The 15,318-nt window shown below is 39.8% G+C and overlaps 3 protein-coding genes across 3 annotated transcripts; all 3 read left to right on the top strand.

The window, feature by feature from the left end:
• The first annotated feature begins 1,365 nt into the window (after window positions 1–1,365).
• On the top strand, window positions 1,366–4,490 carry LOC145423357 (scavenger receptor cysteine-rich domain-containing protein DMBT1-like). The gene is given in 5 exon segments (XM_080295706.1): window positions 1,366–1,369; window positions 2,816–3,169; window positions 3,246–3,557; window positions 3,676–3,987; window positions 4,108–4,490. Coding segments are annotated over 5 exon segments (1,311 nt in total). The 3' UTR covers window positions 4,437–4,490.
• Window positions 4,491–4,747: 257 nt separating this feature from the next.
• On the top strand, window positions 4,748–7,572 carry LOC145423356 (scavenger receptor cysteine-rich domain-containing protein DMBT1-like). The gene is made up of 4 exons (XM_080295704.1): window positions 4,748–4,752; window positions 4,800–4,855; window positions 6,767–7,078; window positions 7,199–7,572. Exons 1-4 carry the CDS (start codon window positions 4,748–4,750, stop codon window positions 7,525–7,527), a joined length of 702 nt encoding a protein of 233 aa, XP_080151830.1. The 3' UTR covers window positions 7,528–7,572.
• Window positions 7,544–15,023, top strand: LOC113013843 (scavenger receptor cysteine-rich domain-containing protein DMBT1-like). Its single transcript, XM_080295699.1, has 11 exons — window positions 7,544–7,565; window positions 7,635–7,946; window positions 8,067–8,378; window positions 8,495–8,806; window positions 8,925–9,236; window positions 9,357–9,668; window positions 9,787–10,098; window positions 10,992–11,124; window positions 13,103–13,362; window positions 13,580–13,698; window positions 14,214–15,023. The coding sequence occupies exons 1-11, from the start codon at window positions 7,544–7,546 to the stop codon at window positions 14,520–14,522; spliced, it is 2,715 nt and encodes a 904-aa protein (XP_080151825.1). The 3' UTR covers window positions 14,523–15,023.
• The last annotated feature ends 295 nt before the right edge of the window (window positions 15,024–15,318 follow it).

Here is a 15,318-nt window from a genome sequence, read left to right as displayed (position 1 = left end):
GATGTTTTTAACGAACACCTTTTATTTAGTGTAATGCACAAACACACCAACAGAGGGCAGTAATATCCCTTCAACATACATTGTAAAATTACTATTACAACAAACAGCCAATCAGATTTATTTGCATTCAAGTCTGTGATTGGCTGGTTTTGTGGCACAAATATAACGGTGCACAGAAAGAGTTGAGCGCACTGGCAGAAATGTTGAGAGCACAAGCAACACATTGCGAGCGAGCGCAAATGCAAAAACTGAGCAAGAGGGGCTGCTATTATGTGTGTGTGTGGATAATAGAAAACACTAAATTACATTTTTTTGCAAGCCGCAATGAATTTTGTTAACTCAAATTTATCTTTTCTTTGCTCTAAATAAATTTATCCTCAAAATGCAACACTTGCACCTGCAAACTTTTTTTACGTGCACTCAAATGCTTTTACATGCGCTCAGAATCAGTGGCGGTCCTAGCCTGTTTGGCGCCCTGGGCGAACACTCCCATTAATATTAAAATCTGTAACATAATGTATCTTTTGCTCGTTTCTCCTCCTTTTCTTTTCTCTTTTTTCTAAACTGAGCACCTGATGGCTTTGAACTTTTTTTGTACATCTACCATTGGTTTTAATTTTGCACTCCAGTATGAACACAAATCCCCCAACTCGAGGATCACCACAACATAACCTAATAGACCTACACCTTAGTTCACAGATTCACTTTGTCTGGGTGCATTTCTGGGATTTCGCACAACCCAGGATTCAAATCATGAATATATAATGGGCTTGGATTTACATCATTATGAATGAAATGTGCTCTATTTGGAAGCAGCAGGGCCCCCTCCCATTTCGAAAGGTTGTGTGTGAGACTTTAAATCATTAAACTGTAAATTATAAATTTTAAATTGCTATTGATCCCTTTACCCCGAGTCCTAAAGTCCATATTTATTTTCTTACTCTTCTTATATTTATTGTTTGTTTTCTTGCACTGCTATAACTGGAGCCTCGTCGTCTCGTCTCTCTATATACTGGACTGTATGAAGCAGAGATTACAATAAAGTTTACTTTGACTTTAGCAGCAAGCAGGCGCACCGAGGGCTCTCGCGCTCACTTTATAGAATTTCGAAAAAACATCGGTGCAAATTATAAGTCTGTATCATAATGTCTGGTGTTTTCGTGTTTGCTGGTTTGTTTTAATTTTGTCTTATTTTGCGAGTTGGTTATTAGATGCTGCTCCAGCCAGCCAGAGAATCCCCCGCTGCCCCGCCCTCTCCTCCCTGTGCCGCAAGCAGCAGGCGCACTTCGCAAACGGAGGGCGCCCTTACTCCCAGCAAATGAGCGGCACAAAGCTGATCGGTGCCTGGCATTACGTCGGGGCAGCATGAGTACGAGCAGTTTTTTTAATTTTTCTATTTTTTTGCCAATGCCCGCCCCCCACCACAATGCCGCCCTGTGTCGCCTGTATCAAAAACCACTACTGCTCAGAATAGTGGCACAAAAATAACGCCATAGTATTGGACCGATTCTGATATGTAATATCAGAATCGGTCCATCTCTGGGACGAGTCATTTGATGGGACGAGTCATGAGTTCTCAAAATGGGCTCATTGAATGGGCTTTCTTCTCCCATGTTATTAACAATATCCTTGCTCTCAATTCCGGTTTGTTTACTTCTGTTTCTTAATTCTAGGTTCCGGTGCCAAGTTAGTGTTTTTGTTTCACATTTGAGATTCTGGTTTGTTTTGTAACTGTAGCATGGCTAAATTAACCAGCCCGGAACACAGAATATCTTTGGGGTTTATTTAATCTGAATTATAAAGTAAGCGCCCAGACGTAAATAGAAAGGTTGTAAAAATAAGGAAATAAAATTGGGACAGGCAGTCCTCATCCAGTAACAGCTTTGTGCACTGGTAACCCACTGCTACCTCAGGTTATTATCCCCACTTTTCAGGGTTTGGAAGCCAAAGATGTCTAATTTCAATTTGTGACTGATATAAACCCATACAAAAACAAAAACTTAGCAATGTAAAAATAAAACATAATAAAAGCTCCTTTATAGCAATTCTGTGAATAGAGTTCACCATCATGTAGGCACCAGCTTGATAAGTGTGTCATGACCTTGAACAAAACTTATGATTAGTTTTCTTTTCTGATCTTTACAGTCATTCTCTGCTCAAGTAAGTTACAAAGTTACATGTACATACCAACAGTACACTGAGGTTAAATGAGGTGAAACACAAATTTTCGATAGCATCAGGGTGCTGTGAGCTTCCCATCATACATTGAGCATCTTTAACCTAGATGTTTATATATACCTTATATACTTTGTTAAATACCTTGTTCCTTACCATTAACTTTAATCTTCTTTCACCCATACTTGTTGTTTTTTTCTTTAAACCCTATTCTTTTCCCTTCAACCCCCAACTGTTTGCATCAGATGACTGCCTCTCCCCACCTCTTTTTGTGTTTTATGTTTCATCCTGTTAAAATGGATTTTTTTCATTCCCACCATTGCCTAGTGCCTGCTCATAGGGGATCATCTGATTGTTGCAGTTTTCTCTGTCATACGTTAGGAGCTTTACATTGCAGTATAAAGTGCAATGTGGTGATTGTTGCAGTAATCTGGAGTTGTTTGCATGAAACTGAATCGAAAGTTGAGTTGAACTGTGTTCTGTTTTCACCTGTTTACAGATGCACGAAACATTAGATTAACTGGGCATGGATCAGATGATGCAGAGATCAGATGCAGAGTGTTCTTGTGTCATCCATTTAGTATTGTTTTTAAATGTAAAAAACAAATAAAAACATAGTTGACTTTTTTGTGCTTAAAAGGTGAGACCAGATTAACTGGATCTGGTTCAAATCGATGCTCTGGCAGAGTTGAAATTTACCACAATAACAGCTGGGGAACAGTCTGTGATGATCGCTGGGACTTAAATGATGCTGAGGTGGTTTGCAGACAGATAAACTGTGGGTCGGCACTACAAGCTCTTCAATCAGCTCACTTTGGTGCAGGAACTGGACAGATTTGGCTTGATGAGGTGACCTGTTTAGGAAGTGAAAGTTCTTTAATTGAGTGTCAACACAGTGGATTTGGATCAAACAGATGTGAACATGGTCAGGATGCTGCTGTCATCTGTTCAGGTGAGATACATTTTTAGATAGTGAAAAATTGCAATGCAGTCTGTTCTTGTATCTTGTACATTCCTTTTTTTTATTTAAATAAACTATCAAACCATAGTTCTTGTCATTTAACTGATAGGTCCGATCAGATTAGCTGGGCCTGGATCGACTCGGTGCTCTGGCAGAGTTGAAGTTTATCACAATAACAGCTGGGGAACAGTCTGTGATTATGGCTGGGACTTAAATGATGCTGAGGTGGTTTGCAGACAGATAAACTGTGGGACAGCACTCGGGGCTCTTCATTCAGCTCACTTTGGTGCAGGAACTGGACAGATTTGGCTTGATGAGGTGACCTGTTTAGGAAGTGAAAGTTCTCTTATTGGGTGTCAACACAGTGGATTTGGATCAAACAGATGTGAACATGGTCAGGATGCTGGTGTCATCTGTTCAGGTGAGATACATTTTTAGATAGTGAAAAATTGCAATGCAGTCTGTTCTTGTATCTTGTACATTCCTTTTTTTTATTTAAATAAACTATCAAACCGTAGTTCTTGTCATTTAACTGATAGGTCCGATCAGATTAGCTGGGCCTGGATCGACTCTGTGCTCTGGCAGAGTTGAAGTTTATCACAGTAACAGCTGGGGAACAGTCTGTGATGATGGCTGGGACTTAAATGATGCTGAGGTGGTTTGCAGACAGATAAACTGTGGGTCGGCACTGGAAGTTCCTCGATCAGCTCACTTTGGTGCAGGAACTGGACCGATTTGGCTTGATGATGTGAGCTGTTCAGGTAGTGAAAGTTCTCTTATTGGGTGTCAACACAGTGGATTTGGAACACACAACTGTGGACATGATGAGGATGCTGGTGTCATCTGTTCAGGTAAAATAACCTGAAATACTAGAAGACACTGCAGATCAGTCTTTTCTTGTGCGTTTTACATGGATTCCTATAATTAGTGCAATGGAAATTTTAAAATATCTTTCATCTGTTATGTGATAGATGCAATCAAATTAGTTGGATCTGGATCAACTCGATGCTCTGGCAGAGTTGAAATTTACTACAATAACATCTGGGGAACAGTCTGTGACAATGACTGGGACTTAAATGATGCTGAGGTGGTTTGCAGACAGATAAACTGTGGGTCGGCACTACAAGCTCCTCGATCAGCTCACTTTGGTGCAGGAACTGGACCGATTTGGCTTGATGATGTGAGCTGTTCAGGAAATGAAAGTTCGCTAACTACGTGTGTACACAATCAATTTGGATCACACAACTGTGATCACAGGAAGGATGCTGGTGTCATCTGTTCAGGTGAGATACATTTTTAGATAGTGAAAAATTGCAATGCAGTCTGTTCTTGTATCTCGTACATTCCTGTTTTTTTATTTTATTTAAATAAACTATCAAACCATAGTTCTTGTCATTTAACTGATAGGTCCGATCAGATTAGCTGGGCCTGGATCGACTCGGTGCTCTGGCAGAGTTGAAGTTTATCACAGTAACAGCTGGGGAACAGTTTGTGATGATGGCTGGGACTTAAATGATGCTGAAGTGGTTTGCAGACAGATAAACTGTGGGACAGCACTCGGGGCTCTTCATTCAGCTCACTTTGGTGCAGGAACTGGACCGATTTGGCTTGATGATGTGAGCTGTTCAGGAAGTGAAAGTTCTCTTATTGGGTGTCAACACAGTGGATTTGGAACACACGACTGTGAACATGATGAGGATGCTGGTGTCATCTGTTCAGGTAAAATAACCTGAAATACTGAAGACATTGCACTTCAGTCTTTTCTTGTGCGTTTTACATGGAGTCCTATAATTAGTGCAATGGAAATTTTAAAATATCTTTCATCTGTTATGTGATAGATGCAATCAAATTTGTTGGATCTGGATCAACTCGATGCTCTGGCAGAGTTGAAATTTACTACAATAACATCTGGGGAACAGTCTGTGATGATGGCTGGGACTTAAATGATGCTGAGGTGGTTTGCAGACAGATAAACTGTGGGTCGGCACTACAAGCTCTTCAATCAGCTCACTTTGGTGCAGGAACTGGACAGATTTGGCTTGATGATGTGACCTGTTCAGGAAATGAAAGTTCGCTAACTACGTGTGTACACAATCAATTTGGATCACACGACTGTGATCACAGCGAGGATGCTGGTGTCATCTGTTCAGGTGAGATACATTTTTAGATAGTGAAAAATTGCAATGCAGTCTGTTCTTGTACACTCAACAAAAATATAAACGCAACACCTTTGTTACTGCTCCCATTCCCCATGGGATGGACGTAGAGACCTAAAATTCATTCCAGATACACAATATAACCATCCCTCCCAAACAGTGGTCACAAATCAGTCCAAATGTGTGGTAGTGGGCACATCTGCCATATTGAGATAATCCATCCCACCTCACAGGTGTGACACATCAGGATGCTGATCTGACATCATGAGTAGTGCACAGGTGTACCTCAGACTGCCCACAACAAAAGGCCACCCTGGAATGTGCAGTTTTTTGCGCTATTGGGGGTCTGGGGACCCAGAACCGGTCAGTATCTGGTGTGACCACCATTTGCCTCATGCAGTGCAACACATCGTCGCATGGAGTCTATCAGATTGTCAATTGTGGCCTGTGGAATGTTGGTCCACTCCACTTCAATGGCTGTGCGAGGTTGTTGGATATTCGTGGGAACTGGTACACGCTGTCGTATACGCCGGTCAAGCACATCCCGAACATGCTCAATGGGTGATATGTCCGGTGAGTATGCTGGCCATGCAAGAACTGGGACATTCTCAGCTGCCATCTGCCCTGAACAATGTGAACCATGATTCATCCGTGAAGCGCACACCTCCCCAACGTGCCAGACGCCATCGAATGTGAGCATTTGCCCACACAAGTCTGTTACGGCGACGAGCTGGAGTCAGGTCAAGACCCCGATGAGGACGACGGGCATGCAGTTGAGCGTCCCTGAGACGGTTTCTGACAGTTTGTGCAGAAATTGTTTGGTTGTGCAAACCAATTGTTCCAGCAGCTGTCTGGGTGGCTGGTCTCAGACGATCTTGGAGGTGAACCTGCTGGATGTGGAGGTCCTGGGCTGGTGTGGTTACACGAGGTCTGCGGTTGTGAGGCCGGTTGGATGTGCTGCCATATTCTCTGAAACGCCTGTGGAGACGGCTTATGGTTGAGAAATGAACATTCAATGCACGGGCGACAGATCTGGTTGACATTCCTGCTGTCAGCATGCCAATTGCACGCTCCCTCATTGCTTGTGGCATCTGTGGCATTTTGCTGTGAGACAAAACTGCACATTCCAGGGTGGCCTTTTGTTGTGGGCAGTCTGAGGTACACCTGTGCACTACTCATGATGTCAGATCAGCATCCTGATGTGGCACACCTGTGAGGTGGGATGGATTATCTCAATATAGCAGATGTGCCCACTACCACACATTTGGACTGATTTGTGACCACTGTTTGGGAGGGATGGTTATATTGTGTATCTGGAATGAATTTTAGGTCTCTACGTCCATCCCATGGGGAATGGGAGCAGTAACAAAGGTGTTGCGTTTATATTTTTGTTGAGTGTATCTTGTACATTCCTTTTTTTTTTTTTTAATTTAAATAAACTATCAAACCATAGTTCTTGTCATTTAACTGATAGGTCCGATCAGATTAGCTGGGCCTGGATCGACTCGGTGCTCTGGCAGAGTTGAAGTTCATCACAGTAACAGATGGGGAACAGTCTGTGATTATAACTGGGATTTAAATGATGCTCAGGTGGTTTGCAGACAGATAAACTGTGGGTCTGCACTACAAGCTCCTCGATCAGCTCACTTTGGTGCAGGAACTGGACAGATTTGGCTCAGTGGTGTGAGCTGTTCAGGAAGTGAAAATTCTCTAACTGAGTGTCAGCACAGTGGATTTGGATCAAACACATGTGAACATGGTCAGGATGCTGCTGTCATCTGTTCAGGTGAGATACACTGAAATACTAGAAGACATTGCAGATCAGTCTTTTCTTGTGCGTTTTACATGGAGTCCTTCAATTAGTGCAATGGAAATTTTAAAATATCTTTCATCTGTTATGTGATAGATGCGATCAGATTAGTTGGATCTGGATCAACTCGATGCTCTGGCAGAGTTGAAATTTACTACAATAACAGCTGGGGAACAGTCTGTGATGATGGCTGGGACTTAAATGATGCTGAGGTGGTTTGCAGACAGTTAAACTGTGGGTCGGCACTGGAAGTTCCTCGATCAGCTCACTTTGGTGCAGGAACTGGACAGATTTGGCTTGATGATGTGACCTGTTCAGGAAATGAAAGTTCGCTAACTACGTGTGTACACAATCAATTTGGATCACACAACTGTGATCACAGGAAGGATGCTGGTGTCATCTGTTCAGGTGAGATACATTTTTAGATAGTGAAAAATTGCAATGCAGTCTGTTCTTGTATCTCGTACATTCCTGGTTTTTTATTTTATTTAAATAAACTATCAAACCATAGTTCTTGTCATTTAACTGATAGGTCCGATCAGATTAGCTGGGCCTGGATCGACTCTGTGCTCTGGCAGAGTTGAAGTTTATCACAATAACAGCTGGGGAACAGTCTGTGATTCTAACTGGGATTTAAATGATGCTGAGGTGGTTTGCAGACAGTTAAACTGTGGGTCGGCACTACAAGCTCCTCGATCAGCTCACTTTGGTGCAGGAACTGGACAGATTTGGCTTAACAATGTGACCTGTTCAGGAAGTGAAAGTTCTCTTATTGGGTGTCAACACAGTGGATTTGGATCACACGACTGTGGACATTTTGAGGATGCTGCTGTCATCTGTTCAGGTGAGATACACTGAAATACTAGAAGACATTGCAGATCAGTCTTTTCTTGTGCGTTTTACATGGAGTCCTTCACTTAGTGCAATGGAAATTTTAAAATATCTTTCATCTGTTATGTGATAGATGCAATCAGATTAGTTGGATCTGGATCAACTCAATGCTCTGGCAGAGTTGAAATTTACTACAATAACAGCTGGGGAACAGTTTGTGATGATGGCTGGGACTTAAATGATGCTGAAGTGGTTTGCAGACAGTTAAACTGTGGGTCGGCACTCGAGGCTCTTCAATCAGCTCACTTTGGTGCAGGAACTGGACCGATTTGGCTTGATGATGTGAGCTGTTCAGGAAGTGAAAGTTCTCTTATTGGGTGTCAACACAGTGGATTTGGAACACACGACTGTGAACATGATGAGGATGCTGGTGTCATCTGTTCAGGTAAAAATAACCTGAAATACTAGAAGCCATTGCACTTCAGGCTGTTCCTGTGTGTTATACACTATTTATAATGTCACTAACACATGATATAAAAGTTAATCTCTTTTTCCTCATAGATGTGATCAGATTATCTGGATCTGGATCGACTCGATGTTCTGGCAGAGTTGAAGTTTATCACAATAACAGCTGGGGAACAGTCTGTGATGATGGGTGGGACTTAAATGATGCTGAGGTGGTTTGCAGACAGTTAAACTGTGGGTCGGCACTGGAAGTTCCTCAATCCGCTCACTTTGGTGCAGGAACTGGACAGATTTGGCTTGATCATGTGACCTGTTCAGGAAGTGAAAGTTCTCTTATTGGGTGTCAACACAGTGGATTTGGATCACACGACTGTGAACATGATGAGGATGCTGGTGTCATCTGTTCAGGTGAGATACATTTTTAGATAGTGAAAAATTGCAATGCAGTCTGTTCTTGTATCTTGTACATTCCTTTTTTAAATTTAAATAAATTATCAAACCATAGTTCTTGTCATTTAACTGATAGGTCCGATCAGATTAGCTGGGCCTGGATCAACTCGGTGCTCTGGCAGAGTTGAAGTTTATCACAGTAACAGCTGGGGAACAGTCTGTGATTATAACTGGGATTTAAATGATGCTGAGGTGGTTTGCAGACAGATAAACTGTGGGTCTGCACTACAAGCTCCTCGATCAGCTCACTTTGGTGCAGGAACTGGACCGATTTGGCTTGATGATGTGACCTGTTCAGGAAATGAAAGTTCTCTAACTGAGTGTCAGCACAGTGGATTTGGATCAAACACATGTGAACATGGTCAGGATGCTGCTGTCATCTGTTCAGGTGAGATACACTGAAATACTAGAAGACATTGCAGATCAGTCTTTTCTTGTGCGTTTTACATGGAGTCCTTCACTTAGTGCAATGGAAATTTTAAAATATCTTTCATCTGTTATGTGATAGATGCGATCAGATTAGTTGGATCTGGATCAACTCGATGTTCTGGCAGAGTTGAAATTTACTACAATAACAGCTGGGGAACAGTCTGTGATGATGGCTGGGACTTAAATGATGCTGAGGTGGTTTGCAGACAGTTAAACTGTGGGTCGGCACTGGAAGTTCCTCGATCAGCTCACTTTGGTGCAGGAACTGGACAGATTTGGCTTGATGATGTGACCTGTTCAGGAAGTGAAAGTTCTCTAACTGAGTGTCAGCACAGTGGATTCGGATCACACAACTGTGGACATTTTGAGGATGCTGGTGTCATCTGTTCAGGTGAGAATGGTTTTAGATACTGAAAAAATTCCAATGCAGTCTGTTCTTGTATCTTGTACAGTCCTTTTTGTAATGTAAAGAAAATATCAAATCATAGTTCTTGTCATTTAACTGATAGCTCTGATCAGATTAGCTGGGCCTGGATCAACCCAGTGCTCTGGCAGAGTTGAAGTTTATCACAATAACAGCTGGGGAACAGTCTGTGATGATGGCTGGGACTTAAATGATGCAGAGCTGGTTTGCAGACAGTTAAACTGTGGGTCGGCACTGGAAGTTCCTCAATCAGCTCACTTTGGTCCAGGAACTGGACCAATTTGGCTTGATGATGTGACCTGTTCAGGAAATGAAAATTCTCTAACTGAGTGTCAGCACAGTGGATTTGGATCAAACACATGTGAACATGGTCAGGATGCTGCTGTCATCTGTTCAGGTGAGATACATGTTTAATAATTAACAAACTGTGTAAATACAACTTTTTAGTTTTTCATCCACCCATTGGTATACAGTTAAGCTGTACAGTAAACAGTATGTTGGTAAATCATTGCCTTATTTTTTGTAAATGTGGGTCAAATACAATAAATATCATGCTCTAAGAATTTCTACATCTGTTAAGACAAATGTCTTCTTAAAGACATTGATATTTTTCAGTAACTGCCTGTCATACGAATCACTTTTCTAGTATTGCATGTAAAACTTGCCTGCAGGTGTGATCTTATTGTTAATTAAATCCTCATTAGATGCTGACGGGTCTTAGCTAACTCTTGTTTGGATACAAATGCAGCTTGTCAGACAAGGCTGAATCACTCATGAAAGTGATCTTGTTGAAATTTGCAACGTAATCAGTTTCAATTTTTAATCTGTTTTTAAATTGAAAATCTCCAAGTTTACTTGCAACAGAAGAAGCTGTGCAATCGTGTGCACACATTTTGAGATGCTCACATGTGCTTCTGCTTCTTGTGTTGAAATATTGTATTACAATTTTATTTATTTCAGTCCATCTATTAATTTTCTATTCATTAGACAAATATTAAAAATCCTAAACGTATTGTGTAATTGAAGTAGAGAAACTTGTATATAGATCAATTATCAACAATATCAAAACTATAATAAAACACAATGACATGCTATAGCTCAGTGTGCTTTGTTGGAACAATGTTTAGGTGGTCAGCTGTCTTGAAAATAGCATCCACATGAATGCCAGGACAGAACTCTCCCAGCAGTACATTCAAAATGATCTGAAATTGAAAATACCTGAGATATATCTAAATATTGTGTCTGATTAATTTACTCACTGATGAAAGGTGATTTCTTTTCTTTTGTCAGCATGTGGTAGGATTGTGAAAAACACAGGAAGTTTGCCCTGGCGGGTCATTATAGACCCCAGTGGAGAGTTTTGGTGTGAAGGGTCTCTGATTACCAACCAGTGGGTGCTGACAGCTGCTTCCTGTATATCACAGTGAGTCCCCGTGTCTCTTTCACATTGGTAATCATGTTACACGCGACTGTTGGTGCTCATTTTACATTTACTGTAATAATTTTTCTTCCACTACATTATGTCAAAGTTATTCATGAAAGCAGGAATGTTTAATTACCTGCAATTTATATTTCTAAATTTTTTTTTTCAAGGTCACAAAGAGCTCTCCACCATCTCTGTTAAGTAGTACAGCTAGGGCTGGACAAAATGATTATTTTCCTAATTGATGAATCTAGCGATTAATTTGTCGATGCATCAATGAATCTAATGATTAATTCTTTTCCTGCTGCCAATTTGCTGTCTCACATTTTCGTCTTTCGGGATTCTCATAATCAGCCTGCGTGCATTCCGACTCATTTTGCCAGCATGGGCCACAAATAAAAACTACTAACAACGACAACAACAACTAAACAGCAGCTGCTATGTTACTGCTGAGCAGCTTAAATGTGGGGGCCATTTCCACCTTACAAAGCCAGAAAACGACTGAATCACAACCTTTTCTGTTAAAATATCCCCATACTGTAGAACTGTGTGTTCGGGTGGAGTGATTTAAGTCGACTGCGGCTGCCTCACTGATGCTGTCACCACTCGCTGCCGCCATGTCTGTTTTGAAAGTGACGACATATCGACGCACATTTTTTACATCGACGTATTTTACGTGTCGACGTAATCGATTATGTCAACGCGTCGTCCCGGCCCTAAATATAGCTGATCAAGCAGACCAATTCTGTAAGTGGTCCACATCTCTGGTTTAACTGCTGTCCACAACATATAGATGGACCATAGTCTAAAATATTCATACATCTTAAGAATATCATGTTTTCTCAGAGAACCGTGATACCTCTCAATGTTACTATGTTAAATGACAGATCCATTAAATGCAAAGTTACAGTCAGCAGCTTGTTGTCTTAGCCCTAAAAGATCTGTCATCATGTGTTGATGATGACCTAATCCTACTCTGCAATTTAGGAAAATAGAACCAACCCTGGCTAGCAGGTGCTTCCTGATATAAACTCAGATGATCTAAAGTATGACACTAAATGTGATTCAGAGCAGTGTTTTTCTTTTGTATGTATTTTCTAAAGCAGTTCAACAATATCATTATCACATAATAAAATATCTAAAAGCTTCTATTTTATTTACAGTAAGATGTATCCACAACAGACAACATAAGTTTTTTGGGTTTTTTTTTTTTGGTTTGTTTTGATGTATGAATGGATGTAGGATTTAAATGCATAGAAGGAATGCATCTGTGTTAGGATTAAAAACTGGTATGTAGTCCTCACTTTCAACAAAATTTGAAATGGAGGCTCAGTGAGACAGCCTTTTGTTGCTATGTCATCTAATATTTGCCATGTGATTTGGACGCACCAGCACATCCATTAACTTTTTATTTTTGAAGGTTAGCATAAAAACTTTAAATAAGAAATCCTCTGCTCTGCCTGAAGATAACAAAATTCAACTATGCAAACACACACGCACACACAAACACACACACTTTATATCCTTGTGGGGACATCTCATTGACACAATGCTTTCCCTAGCTGCTTACCTTAACCATAACCATCAAAAATGAATGCCTAACCCTGACACTTACCCTAAACCTAAACATAACCTAATTCTAACCCTGACACTAAAACCACATTTTGAGTCTCAAAATGCCTTCAAACTCGTGGGGGCTGGGGTTTTGGTTGCCACAGGGGCTGCCGGTCCCCACAAGTAAACTTCAAACTTTTGGTCCCCACAAAGATGTTAAAACCCATCCATACGATATCCATCACATTATTTACATTGCTCATGATAAAAGATAGTCATGATAAAAGTATTTGTGATAATTTATGCAATAAATGTGTCCATTACTGAAAACGTGTACTGAAAATATTTCTTAGTATCTATTCTGAACTGTGATAACAAGATTCCTCTTTTGTGTTTTTTTGTTAAATCTTCTTTTAAAATCAAGTGATAAACTCAGCAACAAAGAAGTCCATCTGGGCCAGCACATTCAGTCAGCTTTCAGTCAAAATGTGGTGATTCGGACAGTTGAAGAAGTAATTTGTCATCCTGAATACAACAGCACGACATACAACAATGACATTTGTCTGCTGAAGCTGTCAGCTCCTGTGTATTTCACAGACTACATTCAGCCGATCTGCTTAGCCTCAAAAAACAGCACTTTTCACAGTAGGATCAGCAGCTGGGTCACTGGTTGTGGTTTTGATTGTAAGTAAAAATAAAATCTATATCTATGTCTATATATATATATATATTCAAGCTCCCAGGCCTCTGGTAGAGGACCCGAGCTTGAAGGATAAACCGCCCGCAGGGGCGTGCTGGGTGTTTTTTTTTATATTACAGTCTTATGATATATTCTTTCAAAAGTTGCTATCCTGCAATCTGTTTCAAAGATAGTGACGGGTATTTCTCCAACATCCAACAGATGTTACTATTCCAATAGTAGGAGGAAATGAGTGTCAGTGCCACTATAAACATGACAAAGTGATCACAGAGAACATGATCTGTGCTGGGCTCAGAGCTGGAAGACAAGATTCATGTTGGGTAATCACAACTTTTTATTTGTTTCTTATGTAATCACTTGTTAAATGCTAGTGTGAAAAAATATTTATGTTTTTGTTTCTGCAATTATTCATATATGTATATAGTAGCATACCAGTTCTTATGGTTGTTTAATAGCTAAATCATTTTATTTGATATATTTTGAATTTTCCATAAGACAGTTCTTTCTAAAATGACAGGACTGAGCTCCTTTGTGGAACAGGTCTACCAGCTAAAGTCACATTTATCGTGAGAAATATTTGTCAGATTTCATTTTATGGATTTACTATAATAGAAAAAAAAACTCCAATGGGTTTTCAGTCTTTAATCTTTTCAGTTAAAAAGAACATGAAAACTATTAACTTCTTGAAAGTAACTCCAGTGCTATTTATGTATTATTTTTGTACAAATATACACACACTGTAAATAAATGCTGGCCTTCTCCATTCTCTGTTTTGAAACTTCCATTTTTGTATTTATCTGCTACCATGTTGACTTTTACCAATTTCTTTTCTCAGTGGAAAAGAGGAGCTCCAATTATGATCAAAAAAGGATCAATCTGGGTGCAGAGTGGAGTTATGACCCTCCATGATTCCAATGGTTACCCAATGAAACTAGAAATCGGCACTCGTGTGTCCAAGTACCAGGAATGGATCAGAAACACAGTCACTGGGACACCACCAGGTTTCGTTAGCTTCACCTCTCCAGCCACAGACAGTGACTTAAAATTCACCTGCAGTGGTGAAAATCTGGTCCACTTCACCCCTTTCACCTCACTCTGTTTTCTTGCTGTGTTGCTCCATGCATATTTTGGATGTGGCATATAACTCAAGATCCTGTACTAAAACAATAACGTCAAATACTTATACTTTAGTAGAGTACTTAAATTTTTACTCTTGTCCTTATGACATTTTACAACTTTGAGGTGAAGTAGTAGTTTCTATTCTATTTATGGGACAGCTTGGGTTTGTGGTTACTTTACTAATTAAATAATATTTTTGCTTCCAAAACATAACACACACACACACACACACACACACACACACGCACATTATTTATTCTAAACATTGTACTTTTTAAACATGTGACTAAGAGTTGAAACTATATAAACATTTTGACAAACTTTTTTTTGGCAAATATGATGATTTTTTATTATTATATTCTTTATACTATATTCTTAATCACTAAATACATTCTTTATTAATCTTTTGTTAAAGTTAGATTTTCATTAATAAATAAAATGGTGAAATTTCTTTTTTCTGTTTTTGGTTGAATCTGGTTCTTGTTTGACATCCTGACATTTCTTGTTTTGACAGGATTTTTGTATACAGTTGTGCTTAATGATTAAATAAATACATAAATAAAACAACGTTTAAGCATTTCATTCCAGGCAGTAGAGAAATAAAAACAAAAAAACAAAAAAAACAAAGCCAAAACCTTGAGAAATGTTTTAAAAAAATAGCTTTTCTACATCCAGGAGACAGTATATGACTATATGATTCTTCAGAGCTACGATATGAACATAGCTCTGAAAAATGATCCAATGGAGTAGTGCTAGAACCAAAACACATTAACAGTTGCCTTAAGTCACTTTATAATCTATGGTAAAGACCCTATTATAAT

Source organism: Astatotilapia calliptera, chromosome 3 (assembly GCF_964374335.1).
Source record: "Astatotilapia calliptera chromosome 3, fAstCal68.1, whole genome shotgun sequence".
In the NCBI taxonomy this organism is placed as follows: Eukaryota; Metazoa; Chordata; class Actinopteri; order Cichliformes; family Cichlidae; genus Astatotilapia; species Astatotilapia calliptera.
The sequence above is the reverse complement of the archived record's forward strand: the minus strand, read 5'-3'. Positions and strand labels throughout refer to the sequence as shown.

Bases quoted from the DNA above. Each gene is read 5' to 3' on its own strand.
- LOC113013843 (XM_080295699.1), top strand. From the start codon at position 7,544: ATGCAGTCTGTTCTTGTATCTC. The intron at 7,947-8,066 runs GTGAGATACACT...GTTATGTGATAG, and splicing joins TGCTGCTGTCATCTGTTCAG to ATGCAATCAGATTAGTTGGA. The intron at 8,807-8,924 runs GTGAGATACATT...TTTAACTGATAG, and splicing joins TGCTGGTGTCATCTGTTCAG to GTCCGATCAGATTAGCTGGG.
- LOC145423356 (XM_080295704.1), top strand. The intron at 4,856-6,766 runs GTAAAATAACCT...TTTAACTGATAG, and splicing joins TGCTGGTGTCATCTGTTCAG to GTCCGATCAGATTAGCTGGG. The intron at 7,079-7,198 runs GTGAGATACACT...GTTATGTGATAG, and splicing joins TGCTGCTGTCATCTGTTCAG to ATGCGATCAGATTAGTTGGA.